General features: G+C 39.3%; 1 protein-coding gene across 1 annotated transcript in view; it reads left to right on the top strand.

The window, feature by feature from the left end:
- The window catches only part of TTC6 (tetratricopeptide repeat domain 6), a 61,995-nt gene that overhangs the window by 11,472 nt on the left and 25,939 nt on the right, over nucleotides 1-24,584 (top strand). Inside the window, exons 8-20 of the mRNA XM_082213402.1 lie at nucleotides 138-280; nucleotides 4,906-5,115; nucleotides 8,589-8,748; nucleotides 9,696-9,800; nucleotides 10,531-10,629; nucleotides 13,315-13,383; nucleotides 14,527-14,544; nucleotides 17,024-17,544; nucleotides 18,723-19,191; nucleotides 21,495-21,624; nucleotides 21,929-22,104; nucleotides 23,548-23,684; nucleotides 24,406-24,575. Coding sequence (XP_082069528.1) covers nucleotides 138-280; nucleotides 4,906-5,115; nucleotides 8,589-8,748; nucleotides 9,696-9,800; nucleotides 10,531-10,629; nucleotides 13,315-13,383; nucleotides 14,527-14,544; nucleotides 17,024-17,544; nucleotides 18,723-19,191; nucleotides 21,495-21,624; nucleotides 21,929-22,104; nucleotides 23,548-23,684; nucleotides 24,406-24,575 — 2,407 coding nt within the window. The remainder of the gene's footprint in view (nucleotides 1-137; nucleotides 281-4,905; nucleotides 5,116-8,588; nucleotides 8,749-9,695; nucleotides 9,801-10,530; nucleotides 10,630-13,314; nucleotides 13,384-14,526; nucleotides 14,545-17,023; nucleotides 17,545-18,722; nucleotides 19,192-21,494; nucleotides 21,625-21,928; nucleotides 22,105-23,547; nucleotides 23,685-24,405; nucleotides 24,576-24,584) is intronic.

The raw sequence follows: 24,584 nt of genomic DNA, 5'->3' as shown, positions 1-24,584 counted from the left end.
AGGAATTTTTTAAAAAAGGGGTAGGAATATTACTGCACATCTGAACAAATAACCCAACTGTGAGGCTGCTGAAAGTTTACTTTAGCCATTCTTTTTTAATGTTCTTGACTTTACCGTTGAATTTTATCCCTGTATAGAAGTCTCTGTCCTCAGACATAGAGCTGGAAATAAAAGGCAAATCAATTCCAAAGGCTAAACCATTTAAAATTCAGGAGGATTTAGAAGATATTGATGAACAGCATCCCGTATCTCTGCTTTCCACTTGGACTACAAAGATCAAGTGAGCTTAAAAATATTTCCTTTTTAGCACTAATTTATTTATTTTTATTAGTTTTCCAATATACCCCCAATTATAGCCAAATTATAACAATAGCAATTTATTGCCAAATTATACAATTATCAAAATGCCAATCAACTTCCAGTTAATACATTTTAGTTAAAATGGCTCCCCGCATGGTGGTTTGGGTGCATTTCCAATCTGTGTTACCTAATCTTAATGTCAGTTACATTTAAGTCATAATAATAATCTCATAGTCAACAGCTACATAATTAATGATTTCCATTCGTGATATTATAATATATAAATTTATAAAGCTTCAAGTGAGGAACTCAAATTATTATCTTTATTCTGCCCTGCGTGTGGAAACTTATGTACATAGAGATTTCTTCTATCCATATATCGTGTTGCCTCTTTCACTTTCCAGCAGTTGTTTCCCCATTGTGGCTTGGGATAGAACTGAATCTCGAAGTTTATCTCTCCGTCCCTTGCTTTGATGTCTCCGTACAGGCGACAGGCCTCGGAACAGGCTAAAAACCATTCTGTCTCACTAGTTAAACATGTCACAGATCTTCGCCATTTTCCCTTCAGCCTAGGAAAAGGTGGGCAGTTTTTGAACACACTGAAGATTTAATACTCCTTTCCAGCACCCAGAATCTCTGCAGCATTCTTATCACAGCCGCCAAATTCTTTTCCTTCCAGAGATTTATAGCCCAATTGAGCTTGATTTTAGATTACATTCTGTCAGTAGCACACACAAATCTTGGTCTCTTTTTCCTTGTCGTTTATTTTTAAACGGAGGTGAGGGGAATTGTTTTTTTTTTGCACTAATTAATAATACTATGCATTTATATAGCACTTCAGAGTGTTCAAAGTGTTTCACATAAATTTGCTTTTGTAAACCTTAAAGCAAACCTACATAGTAGGTTGCATTATCATCTCCATGTTTCAGGTGAGGAGACTTGGAGAATAGTGGTTTGCCGAAGGCTACCTAAGGAGTTCACAGCAGAACTGACAGAAGCGTTAGTTGCAACACAAGAACCACTCACTGCATTACAACATCATAAATGTTCTAGAGTGCAGAAGATTCAATCCTAAATTACAAAGAGTAATTGTTGCAAATTATTGCCTAATGTAGGGAAAGGGCCATAGCTCAGTGGTTTGAATGCAAAATGTCTCAGGTTCAACCCTTGCCATCTGTAAGTAGGGCTGGGAAATATGTCTGTCTCAGAATACTGGGCAGACTTCAGCTTTATGAGATCTACTTTTTTTTTCTTACTGGAACCCCTAAAGTCACCAATAGGAATTTGGTGCAAAACTCATACACTTAGAATGAAAGAATTCAGTAATTGGTTTGAGTACCAGAGTTTAACTTTGCTCATAGTTTGCTCACAAATCCACTCTTGGCTATCTCTCCCCCAGTTCATTTCAGCAATCTCTATCTCCATCATGTGTGTGCGTGTGTGTGTAATTATGTTGCCATTGGTTAACGTTTGGTAATGATCAGTCCTTTCTGATCTACTTCAGATCGTGCAGAGATCTACCAGTAGATCCTGCTCTACTTTCTGCCCACCCCTAATTTAGTCAAGGCTGAAGTTGATGGGCCCATGGTCCATATCCTCCCAACATTTCTCCAATGAAAATAGGGACGTCCTAAGGAAAAGCAAGATATTCCAGGATCAAATCAGAAATTGGGATTTGATTACCGCAATGTATTTTATGTGGGGTTTGCCTTCTGCTTGTTCCAGAAACTGCAGAATGCTGTAGCATGGTTGCTGCCAGGAATAAGACCTTGTCAGCATATAACACCTGCGCTCAGATTACCTGCATTGGTTGTCAATTTGTTACTAGGTGAAGTTCAAGGTGTTACTCTTGGTATATAAAGCCCTTAATGGCTTGGCTTACTTGCAGGATTGCCTTGCCCACATAACTGCACACTTGACAGTTTTGATCTGTGGAACTAGCAGTGTTACATGATACATAATACTCGTTCCACAGTTGCGAGAAATAAAGCTTTCATTTTATTTACTTATATTCCCTGGAGCCCCCCCCCCCCAAAAAAAATACATTATGAAAATCTATATTCCTGCATAATCCTGCACACCACAACTGATAATAGTATACATCTGTAAAACATGTTAGAAATAGATCTTTTAGTGTGGCAGCACCTACACTTTGGAACTTCTGGCCGATTGACATCAGGCAGCCGTCTTTGCTGTACTCTTTTTGACACCTGCTTAAAACAGATTTGTTTAGGCAAGCTTATTCAGACATGTAGATGTTGCCACGTTTTAATATTTAATATATTAATTAATAAAATTAAAATATTTAAATTATATTAAAATGTGTTTAACTATTTTTACTGATAATTTTACTATCTCTTGTAAACTGCTTAGAGGTTTTAGTACAATCAAGCGGTATTTGCATGTAGTTAAAATAAATAAATAAATAAATAAATAGGGAAGGGCTGCCTTATATCTTGTTGTACGTCACATTGGAAACCATCCACCTGAATGTCCACACCCCCAAGGTCTGTCTCCGTCCTCCACATAACCTCCCCGAATGTGGAAAAATGTAGGCAGATGGACCACATGTTTGAAACAACCCTGCTTTTTCACTTATTTCTTAAAATCTCACCATCTTGCATGTTATGTACTGAGTGGTACACATAGTTCCTTGCAATCATACCTGCTTTAAGTTACACTCCTATACCCACTTACCTGAGAATATGCTCCATTTAACCTACTGGGACTTACTGATGAGTAGATCTGCTTACTTTTGAGTAGACTTACATAGGCTTGTGCAGATAATGGCTATGCTATAATCCATAGAATTGATGAAAGAAATGAACTAATTAGATGTATTCCTCTTAAAGACCCTGGTACTTTTAATAAGTCTTGTCTGTGGCAGACCGTGGTGCATGGCTTCCCTATTAATTGTATGCATGCGTTATTTCAGTAAGTTCTGTTGCATTCCTCAGAACTTAATTCATTAAATATGTTTGGTATTGGCCTTTCAATTGAATGATGTGCCTGACATCATTTCCTTTACAGTATTTATTTATTTTCGCATTTGTTTTTCAGTTTTGCACCCTTTGGAATAGTAACTTCTTAGCGTCAAATGCGTTTTGGAATACCCCAGGTTACTCCTCCACTACTTTATTGGTGTAGGAAAAAAGCTTTAATTACTAGCTTTTGTTGTGATTCAAGCCCTGAAAAGTTTCTGGGACACGGAAGAGAGCCTTTTTATGGCAAGTCTGAAGTTTGTAAATGGATATTACTTTCAATTAAGTAACCGAGAGCAGACTCATGGGAAAAGAATTCCAAAGTTTATGAAACGGTCAAATTGGCATTTAAGTGACCCCGTGCATGCCATTGCTTATCTACATTGCTTTAAGTTCATTTGGTTAGCAAGATTATGTATTAAAACAAATAATGACAGCAGACAATGAGTATTTTACTTCAGTAAAAAGTTACTGTCAGATTATCAATGGTGCAGAAAAAGCATGATTTTGTGAAAAAAAGTTATTGAGTGCATTAAGTGAGGTTAATGTAGGCCACACACATAGTATTGGTTTTTCTTTGTCTTCTCTTTCAAAGGATGATAAATAGAGTGCTTAAGGAGAGTGTGTGCTGTAAAAACACACACCTTTACCTGCAACATGTTCTAAATATTTTAGTTTTTTGTTAGGAGTGTTTCCATTTTTGTCCATTACCGGCAAATGATTCCATCTTCTTTTGGAGCTCAAGCAAAGGGGCACAATAAACTATGGTTCAGTTGTTATTTTCTCAGTTAGATTAAAAACAAAATCTTTTAACAAAACACACTGGGTAACATTGTAATTGATGACTGTGATTAATTAAACTTGTCTGTTATGCTTTCTTTTGAGAGCTACAGAATTGTAACTTTTTATGTTTGAAAAAGGGTGACAGGGAAATTGTATTGTGGAAGAAAATGGAAATCTAATTGTTTAAGAATTTTTGCAGTACAGACTACCATGTGCAGAAACACTAACCCATAACTTTGCAACACTTTTTCTCACCTTCATTACATACATTCTGTACTGTTCCATTGTAGTTTAATTCAAAACATCAAAAACAGCTGCTTGAACACTGCTCCTCTGGGAAGGGGCTTCTTTAGCCAGTGTAGCAAGATCTGTCATAGTTTTTGGTCTTGCCTTCTCTTTCACCCTCAAAGAAAGAAAATGATCACTGCCGTTTTGTTTATAGAGGGGTGGGCCAACAGGTTCCATAGAAGACCTCTACCCCCCAGTACAGTGACTATTCACCATGTGTGATATTTAAGATAATTCATTTCCACATTCCCTTGGGAGGAGTGCACTGTGTTCTCTCTCCCTTCCCCTCCTCTCCCTCCCTCTTCAAAGAGGGCACAAGCCAGAGGCAAAGAGCCACAGAACAAGCACCCTTTGGCTTTTGCCCTTCAGCTTGAGCCAGAATGCTTGCACCACTTCCAAGGCATGAGCTTTTAAAGTTATTTGGAGAGGAGCAGAGCAGACAGCCCCAATCAGCTTAACAGGTTCCAGACAGAAACATACAGGTCCAGACTCAGTAACTTTAAAATTAATATCTACATGCATCAAATGGTAATGATTTTTATTTTCTTTCTAGAGATGTGGATCACCCACTTATTCACCTTCTTTGTGAGGCTTGCCCAAGATGTGTATTGCCCGTTCATCTGCAGCTTGCTTCAAGAATACACCATACTATAGACAAAAGGGGTCATCATGTTTTATTACCACCAGTTAATCTTTGCAGTGACCTCTCAGAGCAATTCTTACCATCCACTCCTGCTTATGATGAATTTATGGCAAGAGAAAGGTATGATTAGAAAATACTTTGTGCAATGTTTTTGTGTTGCCGAGTGAGCACTATGATGCAGTTCTATGTAACAGTGAATATTTTTTTCTGGTGGAAGAACCAAATTGCACAACTTTATTTGCATTCCAGGAATAACAGAAATCTACAGATTTGTGTCCCTCCTTCCTGTGGCACACACTGAGTTTTTGTGGCTCCTGCCAGTGGTGGAGCTTCATGCTCCGGCACCGGGGGGCAGAGAGCAGGCAGGTGCGTGGCTGCCGCATGTCCCAGGGGCATGGCGTGCCGCCTGTGGGGGCGTGGCACCCAGTGCGGGCGGGGGGGCAGCTGCGATGGCACCCCACCGGGATTGTGCTGCTGGGGGCAGTGCGCTCCCCCCGCCCCCCTCTTCCTCCGCCAGTGGCTCCTGCTGCCTTTTCCCAGCACAGCTGGTGCTCAGTGCATGAGGTTCCTACCCATCCCTGGCCTTTCAGTCCTGGACCAACTGCAGGGGGCATATCTTTTGGCAGCAAACAATGAGCAAGTGAGGATTGCTCTGGCCTCTGATTTGCTCACCTGCCCTCTTCTTCTGGAAGGCTTTACCTGCTTCAGTGTCCTCTCTTTTTTGGGTGGTGCAATGGGCCCAGCAAGCCTCCCATTGAGAAGTGGCGGAACTCAGAGAAGGTGGTCCTGCCAAAGAGGTTCCAGTGGAGAGGCCCAGCTTTTGAGACTCCTAACCATAAGAAGAATAACAATTACCTGAAATAAAAATATCCGAAAACAAGGCACAAAAATAGAGTGAGACATTTTATTTAACAATAGCTTTTCTAACCTTTTCTAGTTGAGAAGGTGTGTCACATTTTGGTCTGATGTGCATAAAAACAAGTTGTGAAACATACTAAATGCAAAAAAATTAACAAGTGTCTAAATTTGAGCCCCCTTTTGAGCCATAGGCCCTGGCCCAGATGGCCCTCCTGCCCAGATTGGCCCTGCTAGTGGTCTTCTTGGCCGGGATGCCAACAATTGTAAAATAGTAATGCTTTGAATAGCTCTTTCAAGTCTAAGTACATAATGTATATTGAATCACCCCTAACCACATACTTACTGCCACGGTCAAAAATCCTAAAAGGTAAGTCAGGCAGGGCTTCCCTTTGCAGAAGCCATGTTGATACTTCCTCAATGACTTGTCCTTCTATATTCTTTATAATCTTTATAATTCTTTATAAACAGGCAGCCCTGTTTAGGGAAGCTTTTAATGTTTGACAGACTATTGTATTTTAATATTTTGTTGGAGGCCACCCAGAGTGGCTGGGGAGGCCCAGCCAGATGGGTGGGGTATAAATAATAAATTATTATTATTATTATTATTATTATTATTATTATTATTATTATTATTATTCAATGATGCTATGACTTCTTGATACTTTTTGTTACAATATTTCTAGGTGTAAGATTCCCACCCTTTATTTATTTATTTATTAAAAAACCTTTCTAAGTTGCTGTTCTTCACAAGGAGCCCAGGACAATGCACAGTAAACAAAAGTAAAACACACCAATTCAACAACAGCACAGTGCAAATAAAAACACCCAAGACATAAAATATAAACTTCAGTTGCTAGCATTTAATTTAATTAATTCATGTTCAACTATTAGCCTAAACCCAGCTATTTTAACTAATTAAGGGACTTAAATTTAAATGCCAGGCAAGTATACCGACAACTCCCTGTTTGTGTGGGGGTTGCATTCTGGGTATTGTGCGCATCAGTGGGGCACGCAAAAGTCAGTCCTGCCCCATTCTGGGGCTGAAAAGAGCATGCATATCAGCAGTTGTGTGTGCCTTGGTTGTGTGCAAAACTGTCATTCCCTGTATTATTTATTGAAATTTGTTGATAATATCAGATAATGGAATTATTTGCATGTTAAACAAGACTAAGTTTAATGATTGCTTTAAAATGTCACTGTTACTTTAAGGAGGTAACTTGTTCCCTTTCACCAGTTCTCACCCCTGTTCTAAGCCAATAGCCATTTCTCTATGTATTCTGCCCAGTAAGCACATCCAGCTCAAATATTTGTAGGGCAGTTAGCTGTCCTAACATCCTGACATTAGAATAGTGGGTTAGGGTGACAGGTCAGAGCAGGGACTAGAATGCCTGAAACTTATTCCTGTGATTTAGTGTGTGGTAGGCAGAAACTGAAGATGTGCTCTGGTATCCCTGTGCTGTGCTGTCAGGCAGGTTTCCCCCCTTTCCCCTTTGGTCCAAGAAAAGCCCTTTCCTTTGTTATCATGACAAGGGTTGTTTGAATGGCATCTAGTCTGAATCAACAAACACTATCAAGCAGTGTCTTTTCATAGGAATGAGAATGTGAGAGATTCTATTGACTCAGGAGACTTGTTTATGTGAACAGGCATTCCTTCAGCAAAATGTTTTGTGGGCAGTTTAATTAATTCTGATTGTTTCCTGGCTTAAATTTTGGAGACCCTGCTAGAGTAATTCATTATCACTATTCTCTTATGAAATCAGAAACTACCCAAGTGTAGATAATGCTTTAATATCTGAGAGACTAAACAAGACTCTGAAACAGTGTTCTGTGGAATGAACGGTGTTCATTTGCATTATTACATTCCCTTTTAAAATGAAAACAATATTTTGGTGGTCACAGGTATAAATATATGAATGGTGATTTTAAATATATAGCCTTGCTTTCTACCCACAGGACTTTGAAGGCAGATTTTATTGCAGAACCCAGCAGTGTTCATCTTTTCTCTAGTGAGAAAGTTTTGAACCACCAGTAGATGGCACTGTTAGAATGTACTCTTGAGTTGAAAATGATAATTGACTTAAATATCTATTTTTACATTTTGTTTATTTATGTATTCATTCTCTTTGTATACCAGATGTATAACATAGCTGTCTGGGTAGTTTACAGAAACCTGAAACATATAAATGCAATTAAAACTCTTATATAGTAAAAACACTAAAACTAATTCATCAAAGTTGTTGATAGATCACTGGCAGGAGAACTTCACACGGCATGCTTAACTTATGTGATAAGAAGATCCCTTTGGTTAACACCTAATTTAAAAAATACCCAGAGAGCTAATCTCAATGAAATTTAGCCTATTTACTATTAACAAAACCTACTTGATACCTAGGCAACACTACAAAATGATTGCTGTGGTTAGGCCTGGCTAGTCAAAAAACGGCTGCCCCCCCCCCAATTTCTCCAAATCAATTACTCTTTAACTGTCTTTCTATTCATTTCCCCACTGTCTCCCATCTCCCAGTTCTGCTTTGAAATAAAATTCAGTGTGAATCCATCATTACTTGAGCTATGTTGGCCAGTAGTTGCTGAGGTTATAGCCTGCAATTATTTGCCATCAAGAGTGTGCTATTTAAAAGCAAAACAAAGCATAAAACTTGAACGGAGTAAATACTCTCTCTGTGTGTGTGCTTTACAAATATTCCAATATCTTACTGAGAATCTTTTTTTTCCAGAATTTGTAATGAAGGCGTTCCTATTTCAGAAGTATACAAATGCAGTCAGGAAGATGGAGTTAAAGTTTTCCCTCCAAGGTCACCAGAAAGTATGCCTGAATGGCAAAGAGTAGCTGAGTTTTATGTTGAAAAACCTCAACTAGCCCTGTTAGGAGAAAAAGTAAGATTTGATACGTAATTCTGATAACTTATTTTTCTGAAGTCCCATCTTTTGAAATATAACAAATTATTGTCTTTCTAGATTGCTTCTCCTTTTTTAAAGAGGGTGTTTATATAGGGAAGAAAAATTCAAAGCATAGTAGGTAGTTTTTTGCCCTGCATTTCCCAGGTTCTTATACAACACACTCCTCAAGGTACAGAAAGGAGGAGGTTCAATAGACAATATTAGGACTTGCCTTACCAACCCTAGTGGCTTCCTTTCAAGACAAGCTCATCTCCTTTTCAAATGGTGTAATCCAACCACATTGAAGGCTGGACTCTTTCTCTTTCACAGAAACTCCTCTCCCCTGACTTTCAGTCAATTTTTCTATTTCTTTCTTGTATCTCTGACAGTGAGGTAATTGTATGCAAATTCTTTATTTAACTGGGCCTTGAATGCAGAGAGTTTTATGATATCTCATTCTCTTGCTGTAGCCATTGCCATTTTTGGAGTCTCCTGGCATTTTCTGTTTTGGGGATACTAGTTTAATAAATCTCTAAGTGTAACTGTGTGGGACAGCTTTAAGATACAACTGTGGATGTAAGCACCCCCTGTTGCTAATATATAATCCTGGGCATATGAAAGCATAGGACTTGGGTCTTTCCATTTAGATTTCCTGCTGATTGAGGTAGTCCATACTCTTATGTAATATGTTTAGAATAAGGATTTCACTCATTTGCCCTGATCCAGAGAATGCTGGTTTTGCCATGCAAATGTGATGTGTAACTTTTGCCAGGTGATACAAGTGCCCTTCATATTTTGTGTTTCCTTCACTTCTGTTTTGTCTCAAAATGCCTGATTTGTCTTGAAATGTTTACCAATTCAGCACAGCAACATCTAATTATTCAGAAGAAAACATGTCTAGGATTAAAGTCATACTAATTTTGTTAATTGTTTTTGATGTGAAGGTTAAATTTCATCCAGGGTCTCTCAAAATGTTTTGGACACCAGCTCCACAGAAATTCGCCGCTCCTCTCTCTCTTATGAAGGAGACCTTGTTTCCAAAGTATGAGGTAAAAATTCTTAATATATTTGAAGACTATACAGCATTTCATTTAACATCACATTCGGTTATCTACATAAAATATAAATTAAATAATAGCGTTTCTCTACCAATATCTATAACTGAAAGTGTGAATTATAGAAATAGTTGTTTTATTTTGATATAGAGTGGTGTATTTTAAATTAATGTAAACATGAACTTACAGTTAGTAATTACATACCATATGCAATTGGGGCACATTCTCCAAAATATTTAAATATTTCATCAAATTAACAGAGAATGCTAATGTTTAAATACCTGCAGGATTGTACTGTGTTGTGAATGCCCAAAACCATTCTTGTTCTTTCTTAGAACTGCTGAAATTCATATTTCCTTTGTTTGGATATGATCCTTCTGGAGTCTTATAGTGCAAACCTCTCTATGTAGCTGTGTTTGTGTATGAGTAAGCTAAAATACCTGGGTGAAAGTATCTACACCAGCCATATTTCAAACTGTTCAGATTTTTTGTATGTTAGGCACTACTGGCCAAAATAAATCATATTGTCCAACTTGCTGTGCATTCCTTGTTTAATGGGACCAAATCCAATGTGTCAAAGTGGATGTATCAGTGTATCAAATCCAATGAAGTTTTGATGTTTTCGTTTTAACTTTTCCTAGAGATTTATGAAGTCAAACTGAAATTGGTATGATGGTTTATACCACCGGTTAAAAGTTATCATTAAACCTTTTTATTTTTCCAGAGCAATCTGATTAATGGTGTTATTTATGAAGACTTTTCATGTGATCTTCGAGATCAAGAAGTATTAGAGTTTGAGGAGGACTTTGACCATTTGCTTTCTGTGTGTATTGCAGTAATAGTTTCTTTCTTTCTTTTTTGATCTGATAATGGTTTTATATATTTCATAAAGGGTTGTTTTCCTATGGGAGCTGCCTTGGAAGGGCTTTGTGAGGAGGAACCTGACATTGGCTCATGCCTTTGTATTTGCAGGAAGCTTCTCCAGCAGTGAGTCTTCGGGAAAGCATGCCTCTCTCAGTATACAGAGATAAAACAGAAGTGCTGAGAGGGAATAGTAGGGCATGGAGGAGAGAACAGCTGAAGAGATGGCTGCAGGAAAAGCTCCAAAGTGTTTGGTTCTTCCAACAGGAAAATAGGCAGGCAATGAGCAGGGGAACTCCCTCTGCCTCAATGTTTCATATAACTGGCAGGCAAAGTACTGAGAGGTCAAGTACAAGGGTGCCAAGAGGAGCTTGTTGAGGGGAGGAAAGAAGCAGTAGGACTGCCTATGCTAATTGTGTACAGGGACCAGCATAGCGGAAGAAAAGAGGATGAACCTGAGCACAAGAAAGTAGGGGAAGCCCATAGGAGGGTCCTGCGATGAATCTGGCTCCTGAGTTCAGGGAAAAAAGGGCTCACTGGTTGTCCTCTGAAGCAAGAGTGCTCTGGCATTCTGAGGAATCACAGGGGAACTGGTTAGAGGGGACACCACTCAACTGGGAGTAATGTGTAACAACAGCATACAAATACTGAATAAACTTAATATATCAGAATGCATTTGTCAACTTTTCTTCATTGAATGTCAATGTTATGAAAGGACCACACTCAGTCCGTATACTGTAATTCTTTAGGGCCAAGATGGGCGTGGGCCCCTCAGTACTCGTTTGACTCTTGGAGCCTTTGTACTTCCTTAGGAGAACATTTGTTGTTGTTTAGTTGTTTAGTCGTGTCCGACTCTTCGTGACCCCATGGACCAGAGCACACCAGGCACTCCTGTCTTCCACTGCCTCCCGCTGTTTGGTCAGACTCATGTTGGCAGCTTCGAGAACACTAAAGCAGTCTTAAAGAGGAATGTTATTGCCCTTGGGCAGTCCAGTTAATTCCCTTGGCTGTTTCCCAAGCAATCTTAGGCATACTCAGATTCCCAGAGGTAACTAGATTCTTTCAGTCTTCAGTCTGGATGTCCCATATCTCCTAACTTTCATTCTTCTGCGTCCTGTGCCTGAGACAGAACCTGCCATTTGCTTATTTATTATTTTATTTTACAGATTTATAAACTACTTCCTAGCCTGAGGCCAGTACAAGATAAAATGACATAAAATACAAAAAAATTATAATTCTAGTCAAACATTTTTTACTAAAGTACAATTAGCACACTTCAGAGAAAATGGTCTTAAATAAAAAACTTCTTTAGTGGCTTCTTAAACATCAAGGTGCCATGGGGCTGTCTTAATTCCATCTAGTATTTAACTTCAGAGCTCCTCCTTTCAGGTCATCAGAAGAACCAAGGCCTAGTTAATTAAGGTCCCTGTTTCTCCGTCTTACAAACAGTAGTGGGTGCCATGGTGTCAGCACTTACCTGACCTGCCACTGCTGTTGCTGCAGTATAATGAAAGGAGGAGGGGAAAGGCAGTGATAAGGTTAGTATGCAAATGCACAGGCAGAAACACCTGATTGGTTCCACCAGTGTTCTGGCACTATGCTCACTACACCCATCGCCTTGTCCCTTTCTGTAAGCTGCAGCAGCAGTGATAGCAGGTCAGGTAAGTGCTGACACTCTGCCCTGCTGACTGCTGCAGCTGAGATATGCCTTAGATTTGTAACAGAAGCCTGTCAACTGAGACAGGCTCTTTTGCCAAAATTACGCTATCTTTAATTTTCTGTATTTCTTGAAAAGTATGAAGAATCCAAGTAGTAATATTTGTGAAATATTAAGAAAATCTGACTTTTTTGTTTGTTCATCAACTGGGCATTCTGTCATTTGAAGGTAAATTCCCAAGCTCCTCATCCGGATGCCTTCCTTGATTCTATTTGGACCTAGATGTGTTAATCAACTAAAGGGACGCGGGTGGCGCTGTGGGTTAAACCACAGAGCCTAGGACTTGCCGATCCGAAGGTCAGCGGTTCGAATCCCCGCGACGGGGTGAGCTCCCGTTGCTCGGTCCCTGCTCCTGCCAACCTAGCAGTTTGAAAGCACATCAAAGTGCAAGTAGATAAATAGGTACCGCTCCGGCGGGAAGGTAAACGGCGTTTCCGTGTGCTGCTCTGGTTCACCAGAAGCAGTTTAGTCATGCTGGCCACATGACCTGGAAGCTGTACGCTGGCTTCCTCGGCAAGTAAAGCGAGATGAGCGCCGCAACCCCAGAGTCGGTCACGACTGGACCTAATGGTCAGGGGTCCCTTTACCTTTACCTATGTTAAACAACTATTGCCCAGTGGCAAATATCTCCTTTTTAGCAAGGTGTTTATGTGAAATATTATTTCCTTTTCTAAACCAGAAAGAAAGCTCCGAGATGCATCTCTTCCACCACAATTTTTAGACTTCAGTGTACATAATTATGTCAGATTTACGAGTATGTAAATAAAACTCAATTTATTTTTATTTCATACTCCTAATGTAAAACCAACATACATGCTCACAATCTGAATCTAGGGTAGCTTTCCAAGAAAAAATGTGTTATGAAAATAAATACGTTTGTTCTATTTTAAAAATACCCACTTTTTGTATATATTTTTCTTTGTTTCATAGACTCTTAAAATCTGTAGAAGAAGCGCTTCCTCTCCAGGGCTTTTAGTTTCTGAAAGGGAAACATTACAGGTATTGTAACTTTTTTCAGATTTATTATTTAGTACTTATTATTTATTAGCCGTATCATACCCAGCATTGCTTGGGAATTCAAAGAAACAACAACAACAAAAAATCAGTTTTTAAATCAGTGGTTAAAACAGTGCTGTTTTGAAAGGTTCTGGCTGCCATCTTGATTCAAAATGGTGTCCAATTGTATCCAAACATTGAGGAAAACCTGCTCCTTAATTGCAGGAACCACCATGCAAAATTTGGTTGCAGTATCTTAAGAGATGTCCAAATGCATGGTGAACAAGCGATTTCTCAAAATATATAGTAGATTTTTCATAGCAACAGTTTTATCCAGAGTGTGGCTTAAAGCTTTAATTATTATTTGCAATAATCACATCCATATTTAATATTAATTTCTTGTTTAAAGTTTAACTCAAAATTATAATTATTTATTTTAATCTTTAATTCTCTGGTAGACTAAGCAGGGCATTTAAGATTCTTCGTAATTGCTTTCCCAGTAGTAGGAGGGTAGGGCTGGCTTGAACTTTACTCCTCTATTAAGGAAAACTGAAGAGCAGGAACCTCTCTGAACAAAATCTAAAATATATAATTCCAATTACTAAATACTAAATACAAATACTAAAAGGAACCTGACTAAACTATGGAAAATTCTCTGCTAGGGCAGAGCTCCTTAAAGTGTGAGATTAGCTCTGCTTCCTATTCTTGATGCAGAGTCTGTGCTGGGCTCTCCAAGTCTCTCCATAGAGCTTGAGTAAAACATCCTAGCAGGGATTTGGGTTTAACAAAGTGTGAAGGGGGGACAGGGAGAGAGAGAGAGTTGGGGTTAAGACAACAGCCCCTCCTATTCTGCTCTGGAACCAATTAAGCGAGCAAGAATGCTGAGATCAAGCAGTGCTGAGGCTTCAGCCTCTGCCTGTGCCATAAGGCAGATTCTTTTTATCCATTCTTTACATGTTGGGACTGTAGAGTTCTCCCTTCTTGGCAATAATTAACTTTGCAGTGGTCAATAAATTAGGAACTGGAAAAAAATGTGCTTGAAAAAATGTAAAATTCAAGCAGCCTAATTTTTGTACTAGTGTTAGATAATAATCAGTTATTCTTGTAATGTCTCATTTTACAAGATACCAAAACTTTGTGTTGCAGGAGAACATCACAGAATGTGTAAGTAGTCTGCTGTGAAGGAGTTGCATCTGCAAGAAATATGTATGTTGGTTTTATAAAATCTTATTTGACTTATGTGACACTGAGAGCCAGTGTGGTGTAGTGGTTAAGAGCGGTAGTCACGTAATCTGGGTAACCGGGTTCGCGTCTCCGCTCCTCCACATGCAGCTGCTGGGTGACCTTGGGCCAGTCACACTTCTGTGAAGTCTCTCAGCCCCACTCACCCCACAGAGTGTTTGTTGTGGGGGAGGAAGGGAAAGGAGATTGTTAGCCGCTTTGAGACTCCTGAAGGGGAGTGAAAGGCGGGATATCAAATCCAAACTCTTCTGAGTGCCAACCAAATAATTTTATTTCCAGTTTTTACATATAGATTTTGTTGCTTCTGTAAAAATTAATTCTGTTCCGATTCAGTGGTAGATATTCCTTATGTTTCCCTTCAATGAGATCTAACATTCACATTTTTTAATTAAAAGTAATTGGGAGACTAAATATAATAATCATGTTGCTTGTGTAACTGTTGTCAACAGTTTTTCAAATTCAGGCATTTTTACACCACCCTTCAATTGTATCCCCAGGATTGTTTACAAGAAAGGGTAAACAATTAAAACATAAATACATCTCTCTAAATTCATTTTATTATGCCTTACAACACAATCCTAACAATGTATACTCAGAAATGAGTCCTACTGAATTTAGTGGGTTTACGTCTAGGTGCTGTAGGTTGAGTTAGTATTGTAGCCTAATTTTTTCAAAACAGTTTGTGAGAAGAAATACTAAAGCACTTTCTGATTTTTAGAATTCAAACTTTTTATATCAGTTATTTACACAGAGTAGCTGTGATGATTTACTCTCAAGTAGACATGACTAGGATTGTGCTGCAAGATTTATTTAGACTGTAGCCCTAAACACACAGTCCAATCCTATACATGTCTGCTTAGAGACACGTTCCCTTGAATTCAATGGTGCTTCCTTCCAGGTACATGGGAGTAGGATTAGTAAGACTAAGCCCCATTGAACACAGTGGGCATTTACTTAAAAATAAACCTGTATACAGCAGAACTGAAAATCTTTAAACTCATTCTTTGCATCTGTGGATGAGCTGCTTGCTATAGAAACATGTTCATTATGAATGAACGAAGACAGCATTAGATTCTATAGAATCAAGGATGCAATTCTAAACATACTTAGGCCTATTGAAAACAATGGCACTTGCTTGAAAGTAAATACATATAAAATTGCTCAGTAAGGTATTTTTTGAGCAGGAGTGGTTGATGAGGAAAGGTGCTGTGGTGCACATGGCCTCCCAGCAATGGAATCTCTGGTTTGCTGGGAGGGAGAGGGTCCTGGAGGCAGCAAGGCAGGCCCAGTCTGGTTGCATTGGTGGGAGTGCTGGATTGTGTCACAACTGGCTTCTTGTTGTTGGTTAGTCTTTTAGTCATGTCTGACTCTTCGTGACCCCATGGACCAGAGCACGCCAGGCACTTCTGTCTTCCACTGCCTCCCACAGTTTGGTCAAACTCATGCTGGTAGCTTCGAGAACATTGTCCAACCATCTCGTCCTCTGTCGTCCCCTTCTCCTGGTGCCCTCCATCTTTCCCAACATCAGGGTCTTTTCCAGGGAGTCTTCTCTTCTCATGAGGTGGCCAAAGTATTGGAACCTCAGCTTCAGGATCTGTCCTTCCAGTGGGCACTGAGGGCTGATTTCCTTCAGAATGGAGAGGTTTGATCTTCTTGCAGTCCATGGGACTCTCAAGAGTCTCCTCCAGCACCATAATTCAAAAGCATCAATTCTTCGGTGATCAGCCTTCTTCATGGTCCAGCTCTCACTTCCATACACAACTGGCTTAGTTTAGGCCATTATTGCCTGATGTCTTTCTGCTCAGTCAGGGGAACTGGTCACTGGGTACTTACTCTGAACAGGCCTACAAAGAAAACCTGCAGAGAAAAGGGGTGCATGTTACTAGGTTTCTCTTTGGTTTCCTTCCTTTTAGACCTCCTAGGTTTTTTCCACTGACACTCACGTGAACTTAGACGAAACTAAGGCAAAGTGAGAGGGGTTGGGGTAGATACTTGATTATGTTGATATGTCACATAATCTTATCTTGCCTAGGCAAGAGGAGGAATTAACCTGCTCATGCTTGGCTTATTCTTGCTCACTCTCTCAAGAGGTTACTTGATTGTAACCTTTAGCAGGGTTCCACTAATGCAATGGGACTTCCGTTTCTTCTCCTTCAGCCCCCTCTTCAGCCCCCCCAAGCTGCTCTGAAGGGTCCCCCAATGCTCCAGGGCTGCTTTTGAGTGCACACAGGGGCTGGAGGGGACAGGAGAAATTCTGCACACACAGTTGTGGAAGCAAAGGTGCTGGGTTGGAGACAACCCATACTAAGTACCCAGCAATCCAATTTTATACTGCTGACTACTTTTGGAATGTTATCCAAAAAACTAAAAATAAACAAACCGAGATTTGTTTTTCTTACAGGAAGTTCTGGTTAAAAGACCTCATAGTGCACCAGAATTATCATTCAGAGACAAATCTGCTTTGAAGATTTCTGCAAATTTCAGAACCACTATGGAAGAGATAACTGTTATGAAAAAACAACGTCTTTCAGTAGATACGGAAGCTACAAAGCCTGGCATTTTATCAACAAAGCCACAAAGCTCTCTTAGCCTTGAGAAAAGAGAATCTGCCGCACACAAAAGTGTTCTTGTTGGTTCAGATAAAGATTCTGATATATCTTTGGCAAGTACATTCAAGCAAACCAAAGGTCTTTTCTCCTCTAGCGGACGATCTGCATCTATTGCATCCAGTCCAGCTCCTGAACCTATAGATGAAACTAATCTGGTTGAAGAATCTAGAAAAGCTGGGATGAAGTACATTGTTTTCCCAAGGAAAGCATCATACAAAAGGAGATCATTGAAAACAGCAGGGAAATACATTTCTGTTCATATATTAGAAAGTGTTTGTGAGAAATTAAGAGAACCTCCACAGATTCTTAAAAGGTCTGCCTTTTTATTAATATTTGCAACTTTTAATTTTATATATTGAGCACTTTGGGGTATGGAAACAGTAATTTCTCCAACAGCACCAGATACCATTTTTATGTGTGTGCCAGTTCTTTATGGGTAATACAGTAATACTAGCTTTCCTAAATAGGTGTTATCCTGATGCTTTGGGTTACAACTCCTTTCAGTCCCAGCAAGCAAAGCCAGTGGTAACAGATCATGGGTGTTGTAGCTTGTAGTCCAAAACATTTGGAGGGTACCAAATTGGTACCAGATATGTTCACAAGAACATCAACTGTGGGCAGAAGATTCCCAAAGAATTCGGTATAGCTTTGTTTCTTTGTTTCATCTCTTCCCTCAGCAAATTCTCAGGCAGTAGGCAACCCTTTTGCCTAAATGCAAGTTTCATGTCGTGTTCTTGCATTTCATCACATAGAGCAGACAAATTGCCTGAGGATATGAAATGACTCACAGACTTCCAGTGCTCTCTCCAGTGCTCTGGTGCACTGCCAGTGGCTGTGTGAAGGACTGATGTGGAAAAATACTTTCTAATCATTATGGGATTCTGTGTATGGGCGCTTCACTTTTGGTTGCACTGAATTACAGTAAATTAATTACAGTTAATTTAACAGTAAATTAAACTAAACATAAGAGGTACTATTTGGATTTTTTGTCTCAGGTGCCAAATTATTGTTGCACCATGTCCATCAGAAAATGCTATTTAGGCTATACACATTGCTTTATTGGTTTGACACAGTTGCACAGCTGTCATGTGCAACATGAGGGTATAATAAAGAAGTTAGAGAGCTCTTTGCTTACTAAGTTTTCTACATAAATTATAAATTTTCTACATAAAAATAAATACTAATGACAGTTTAAACCATTTTTATGCACCCCTGACAGGAATCTTCTGTTATGTTGCACTTTTTTAGTGTTGTTAGCCGCCCTGAGCCCGGCTTCGGCTGGGGAGGGCGGGATATAAATAAAAATTTATTATTATTATTATTATTATTATGTGTTGAAACTTGAATATTATGCAGGAATCAAATACGTTATTAAACTTTATAATGAATATTTATTGATCATATGTCACATTGTTACATATGTCATATTGGTCATATGTCAGCAACAAATTTACAGGCAAAATGTAATTCTAGTTTTGGCTTTTTCCTTAGGTCTGCATCTCTTGGAAAGCTTCCAATTCATAATAAATTCTGTATCAAAGTATCTCGAGTAGTTCGAAGTTATCGAAGTCCCAGCCTCCCTTGCTGGTTAGATTTTGAAAAATTTGCAGCAAGCCAAGGGAGAACCCCAGAAGACACAGATGATTATCTGTGGGCCAGAAAAATCTGGAATAAATGGTTTGATGAGCAATACCCTCCCAGTAGGCAATCTTTTACTGATAGATCAATGGCAGGCAAAAAGGACATAGAGGAGGAAACCAAGGACACAGAATTAGTAAACACAATAAATCCTCTTCTCTTCGAGGGAAAGCCAGATGAACTTGAGCAATGTCAATCTGAAATTGATAAAATAACCCAAGAAATAGATGAAGGAAAATTTTCTGGGTTTAACTATTGTAGACGTGGAGCAATATACAGGAAAATAGGCAAAATGAAGGCAGCCATGGATGACTTGGAAAAAGTAAGTTTTAAAGAAATAATACCTATTTTTTCTTGCTACTGAAGATGTTTTGTTAACTTATTAATAACTATGACCCTCTGGCAATGACAGATGAACTTAACAAATGGAAGAGCATCTTTTTCAAATAATCCGCTCTCTGGATTCCTCATTTTATGCACTTTTCTATTTAGAAAAATAAACTTTGCAGGACTATATCTGGAAACCTAGCAATTTTGCAGATAATTATGTCACCAGTGATCTGTTTTCATTATACCCTACATATCTGAACACACGAATTATTTTTTTTAAATATATTTTAATGAAAGTCTTAATTCCACATTACAGCTATTGACAGTTGTACGATTGACTCAAACTCATTGTTCATTTTTAATAAGATTGCAGTAGGGTTTTTCACAATACAATACAATGAAAAACAAACTAAGCAAAAACAAAAAGAGGAAGAAAAATGCAAAGTCCTTTCTCAAAGGTAGATTCTAACCCTTGTCTCATACAGAAAGAGGTGGGCCTTCCCAGCTATCACCTGGGAGCTTCATCTACATAAAATCCCCCAGTCATGGTTCACTTTTGACAAGTTTGTGGACTATAGAAACATCAAGCTGTTTGCCAGGTGGTGATGTTATGCATACGTTTGACGTCATACAGACATGGTGCTACTACACTTAGCGTATTTTTCATCCCATAGGGCGCTCCGGCACATAGGACGCATCTAGTTTTTTTGGGGGGAAATAAAGGAAATTTCCCCCCCTTTATTTCCCCCCCAAAACCAGGTGCGCTTCTCCCCAGCGACAGCCTCCAAACCAGGTCGGGGAACAGCAGGATGGTGGCGCTGCGCCTCCCCGCTGTCCCCCGTGCTCCGGGCTGCAGGCTGCTGCCCGCAAGCCTTGCACGCCCGGGAGGAATCCCCCCGGGCGCGCAAGGCTTGCGGACACTTGCGCGAAGCCGGGGCGTCCTCCGGAGGGCGCCCCGTGCTCCAGGCCGCAGGCTGCCGCCCGCAAGCCTTGCGAGCCCGCAGGAACTCCCGCCGGGCTTGCAAGGCTTGCAGATAGCTTCCTGAAGCCTACATTTGCCCCATAGGACGCACACACATTTCCCCTTCATTTTTGGAGAGGAAAAAATGCGTCCTATAGGGCAAAAAATACGGTATTTAGAACCGAAGAAGCTAGGCATGAGTATCAGAGAACTGCTGTATGCTATTGTGTACAAGCAACTCCCCATTTACATGGGAGTTATGTTCTGAGGCACCGGAAACACCATTGGAAAAGCTGGCAAACACCCTCTAAACTCTAAACCCTTGAAAACCCTTTCTGGGCTCTTTTAGGGCTGTTTTTGCCACTGTTTTGGTCACTTTTGGGCTTGGTGCAATGTGTGCATGCACCATCATGCATCAATTGAATGCTTGACAATTGTATTTTTTCAGTAGCATATGATAGAGTTAGTGTGTAGTAAGGAAGCTTACTGTAGCAGTAAGCTATGCTAGACAGACCATAGATCTTCCTTATATGACTGTTTTATATTGGGGTCCAGAAGAAAATATTGAACTAGATATTCAGTATAGGTACTTGCAGCCTACAGTGACCAGTCTATATTCACTTTGGATTGAGTTTAACTACTTTCTGTAGCCAAGAATTTCAAAATGCATTTTCTTAATATGAGAGCAACAGTATAAGCTAAAAATGGTACATTTATTTAATTTTTAAGTATGCAAGGAGCTTCAGTGCATAAATGTTTTGCAGCAACTAATTGTAGGGCACTAAAGGAGGTCTCAGACCAGGATTCCTGGCAGTCATGCTCAGGCAACTACTCTGTTCCTACCTGCCAGATCATTCAGTCAGTTTATTCTGTGTCCACTAGGTCCTATAAATCCTAACCTCAGAGCAACTGGTCTGCAGTGTGAGCATATTACCTATGTGCCCGTTTCCTTCCCCTGATGGCTTCCTTAAATATAAGAGCTGTATGGCTTTGATATGCTTCTGACTGCTCTCTCCACAGATGCTCTGATGTTGTCCTGCGACTTGACTTGTGTTCTTTTGATAATGTACCAGCGTCTGGTCCCTCTGGTCCTTGTTTCCTGGTTGGAACTCAGCCCTTGCCCTTTTTAGATGATATATCTGCTTTTGACCCAGAAGCTAGCTCCACCTGGTCCTGGAACCAATTGTATAGAGCCTAACCAAAACTTAGATCTCACCATGTTGTTTTTTCTTAGATCCCAAGTGATGTTCCCAGAGGTGTAACTTAAGATGTGCCTTATGATACACTGGAATTTTTAGCTAACTAATAACCAATTTATCTCATTACTTTCACAGGCAATAAGTTTAGAACCAATGCTGGTTAATGCCTATTGGCATAGACATTTAATTTTCATTTACCAGAACAAAATGCTTCCAGCGCTAGAAGACCTGAATTTTATAATTAAGTGCAACAAAAACAATGCAGGCAAGTAACTTTGAAACCCCATGATGTACAATTTTGCTCTGAGAAGCTCCTGATTATGTGTCCCTCATATCAAATCAGTATGTACAGAAGTTTTATTATTATGCAACACTTCTTCCAAATATCCATAGGTCTAGACAAAGGTTGGAAAATTACTTCCAATACATTTGCAGATTTGAATCACACGATTTTGTGTGCAAATTTTTATTACAGTTGCAATTAATTTTAGTTAAAAAAATTTAAACATGCATATCAATGATATTGGGCATCTGAAAGAGACTAATTTTAAAGTATTTTGATTATGCAGATGCATATCTGTCAAGAGCTGAAATATACAAAAATCAGGGAGATAATTCATTAGCAATTATCAACTACAGTCTTGCCCTGAAATGCAAACCTACAGATGATGAAATATATTACAAAAGAGCTGAGGCCCATGAAGAGGATGGTGATATAATACTGGCGATAGAAGATTATGCTAAAGTAAGTATTGCTATATATAGTTTTACAATATATTTGGGCCAGAATCAAAAAGCCTGTACAATTACTTCTGTGCTCGCAAAGGATTCTTCGCAAAGGTTCTTAAAATGGTGGTCACACAACACTATTGAAGCCAAAGTTGTGATATGACATGAGGGCCTACTATTCAAAGAAAAAACAATAAAAGCTCCTACTGGGCAAGAGTAAAAGTTGAGTTTGCCTAGTTATTGGTTTAGTTACTTTGGTATACCACCCACCAATCAATATTGGGCAATTTCCAACTAATGCATCCCATTAGTGCAAGGATTTGCATTTGCACAATGGGACTTCCCCATATTCTTCCTGCCATGTTACCCTAAATCTGTCATAGGTGTTCCCCCAACTCTCTGGCACAGATTAGGGGAGGACGCAAGTGAGCAGAGAGAGAGAGAGAAGTTCTGTTGTACAAGTGTAAATCCTTGTACTGATGGGATGTACTTGTGTGGAGTGAGCAATGCAATTTATAAGACTAAGGCTTGTGTCTGATGTTCTTCTTTGAGTAAATTCATCGATATGAATGGACATGGCTAATTTAGGTGCATTAATTTCAGTTGAACTACTCTGAGTAGAACTTTATTAGACAATCCAATAATAAAAAAGAGATAAATCACAATTGACAAAATACGGATTGAAAAGACTGTGAAAAATGAAAAGTACCAAGTCTGTTGGGAAGGCAATCCATAACCAGGGTGCCAGCACCAAAAACGCCATCCCTCCAGAAGTCACTTATTGTACCTTATTTGGCAGTAAATCTAGTAGCAAGGAGCACAACCCTTTGGAAGCAAACAAGTTTGGCAGGATGGGCTGCTTTGTTCTTTCTCTTCATGGGACTGTCTGACTTACAGTAGTCATGCTCAGAGTAGATGCACTGAAATCAATGGGCTTGAATTAGTCTTGACAAATCAATTTAGGGTAATGGGTGTGACATTATAGACACAGCTCCCATTCTGAGTATGATTTAGTATGATTTAATCACTTGCTGTTTATCCACTTAACATTGCTCTCAGTGTCTTATCTCTCTCTGAGAAAGAAAAAAGGGGTAACCTTTCCTCCCCAAGTTGGACATTGTGGTGGAATATTTTTTGACTGGATCAGTGGCAGGGAAGGAAAGGGTTAAGCAACCTAGCTTTGGCAGGGCAAAGTCAGTACACTGGACTCCATTCAACTAAATAGATGCACTAGCAGCAACCAGCGCAATGGGACTTTCCTCATCTCCCCTGCCCACCCAAATCAGCTCTTGGGGGGTCAGGAGAACACCTAAAACAGCACACTGAAAGATGAGAGGGAAGATACCGGTAATTTCATCTGGCAAGAAGACATGCTTGTGTTGATTGAATGATTGCCTTGGTGTGACGTTATGAATACAAAAGCAAGGGTAACAATTGCATGTATTTTACTTCAATCTAGTGCCTTTTCTATAATCCCAAAAGAACTGATGCACTTATGAAGCATGGAATACATTACTTTAATAAATCTATATGGAATATAGCTATTAATGATTTTACAAATGTGATTAAACAGGACCCAAGCATTGCAGAGGCAAGGTAACTGCAAATTATATATAAATTTAAACAATTATAGTTAACTTCTAAATCCCTTATAACAGTGTCTGAGAAAATAATTATACCCTGCATTCAGTGTCTGCCTGTGAGCTCTTGTACATTGAGTGAAAGTATCTGTGCCCTACTTTCTGGGTATAAATATATAAGAGTGATGAGTGATTGTGTTACTTGTGTCTATCTGTTGGAGAGAGAGAGAGGCTGAGACTGGATCTGATGAGACAAGGAGTGCCAATGTCTTATGAAATCTGTCTGTGGTGGTGGGTCAGTTGTGTTTTGCAGAGCTATCTCTGCTATTGGTATATATGCCTCTTGAACCTTCATTTAACTCTTTTTTTGCATCAGAATGTTTGTAAGGTTCAGGATGGTAGTCTATGGAATATGTTAATTTATATAGCATTGTTAACACAATACACCTTTTGTTTTGAGATCCTGATCAATATGCTTTGTCAAATTTGATGTTTATGTTTTTTAAGCTGCCCATTATCTTTCCTCGCCTCTTGCATTTCAATTCTAAGCACAGTTACTTTAAGGCAATTCCCACTGTTATGAATGGAACTTGCTTCCATGTAAGCATACTTTGGATCACAGCCTTGACTTGTTTAAATCACATTGGGACAACAAGTTTTGCATTCAGACAGAATTTATATAAATGCAGAATATTGTAAATCTACTATGATGAGGAAAATTTTGGTTTCATTTCTAGAACCTATCGAGGGAGAATATATATTAAACTAGAGCAGTATAAAAATGCAGCTGAAGATTTCGCTGTTGCAATTCACTTGAATCCTAATGATTGGATTGCATACTACCACAGAGGTTGTCTTTTGCGAACGCTGGATCCAAAACAAGCCCTGCAGGACTTGAGTGTTTCTGGTATAGTAT

Source organism: Podarcis vaucheri (assembly GCF_965113315.1).
Source record: "Podarcis vaucheri genome assembly, chromosome: 1".
In the NCBI taxonomy this organism is placed as follows: Eukaryota; Metazoa; Chordata; class Lepidosauria; order Squamata; family Lacertidae; genus Podarcis; species Podarcis vaucheri.
Note: the sequence above shows the minus strand (reverse complement) of the source record. Positions and strands in the feature narration are given on the sequence as shown.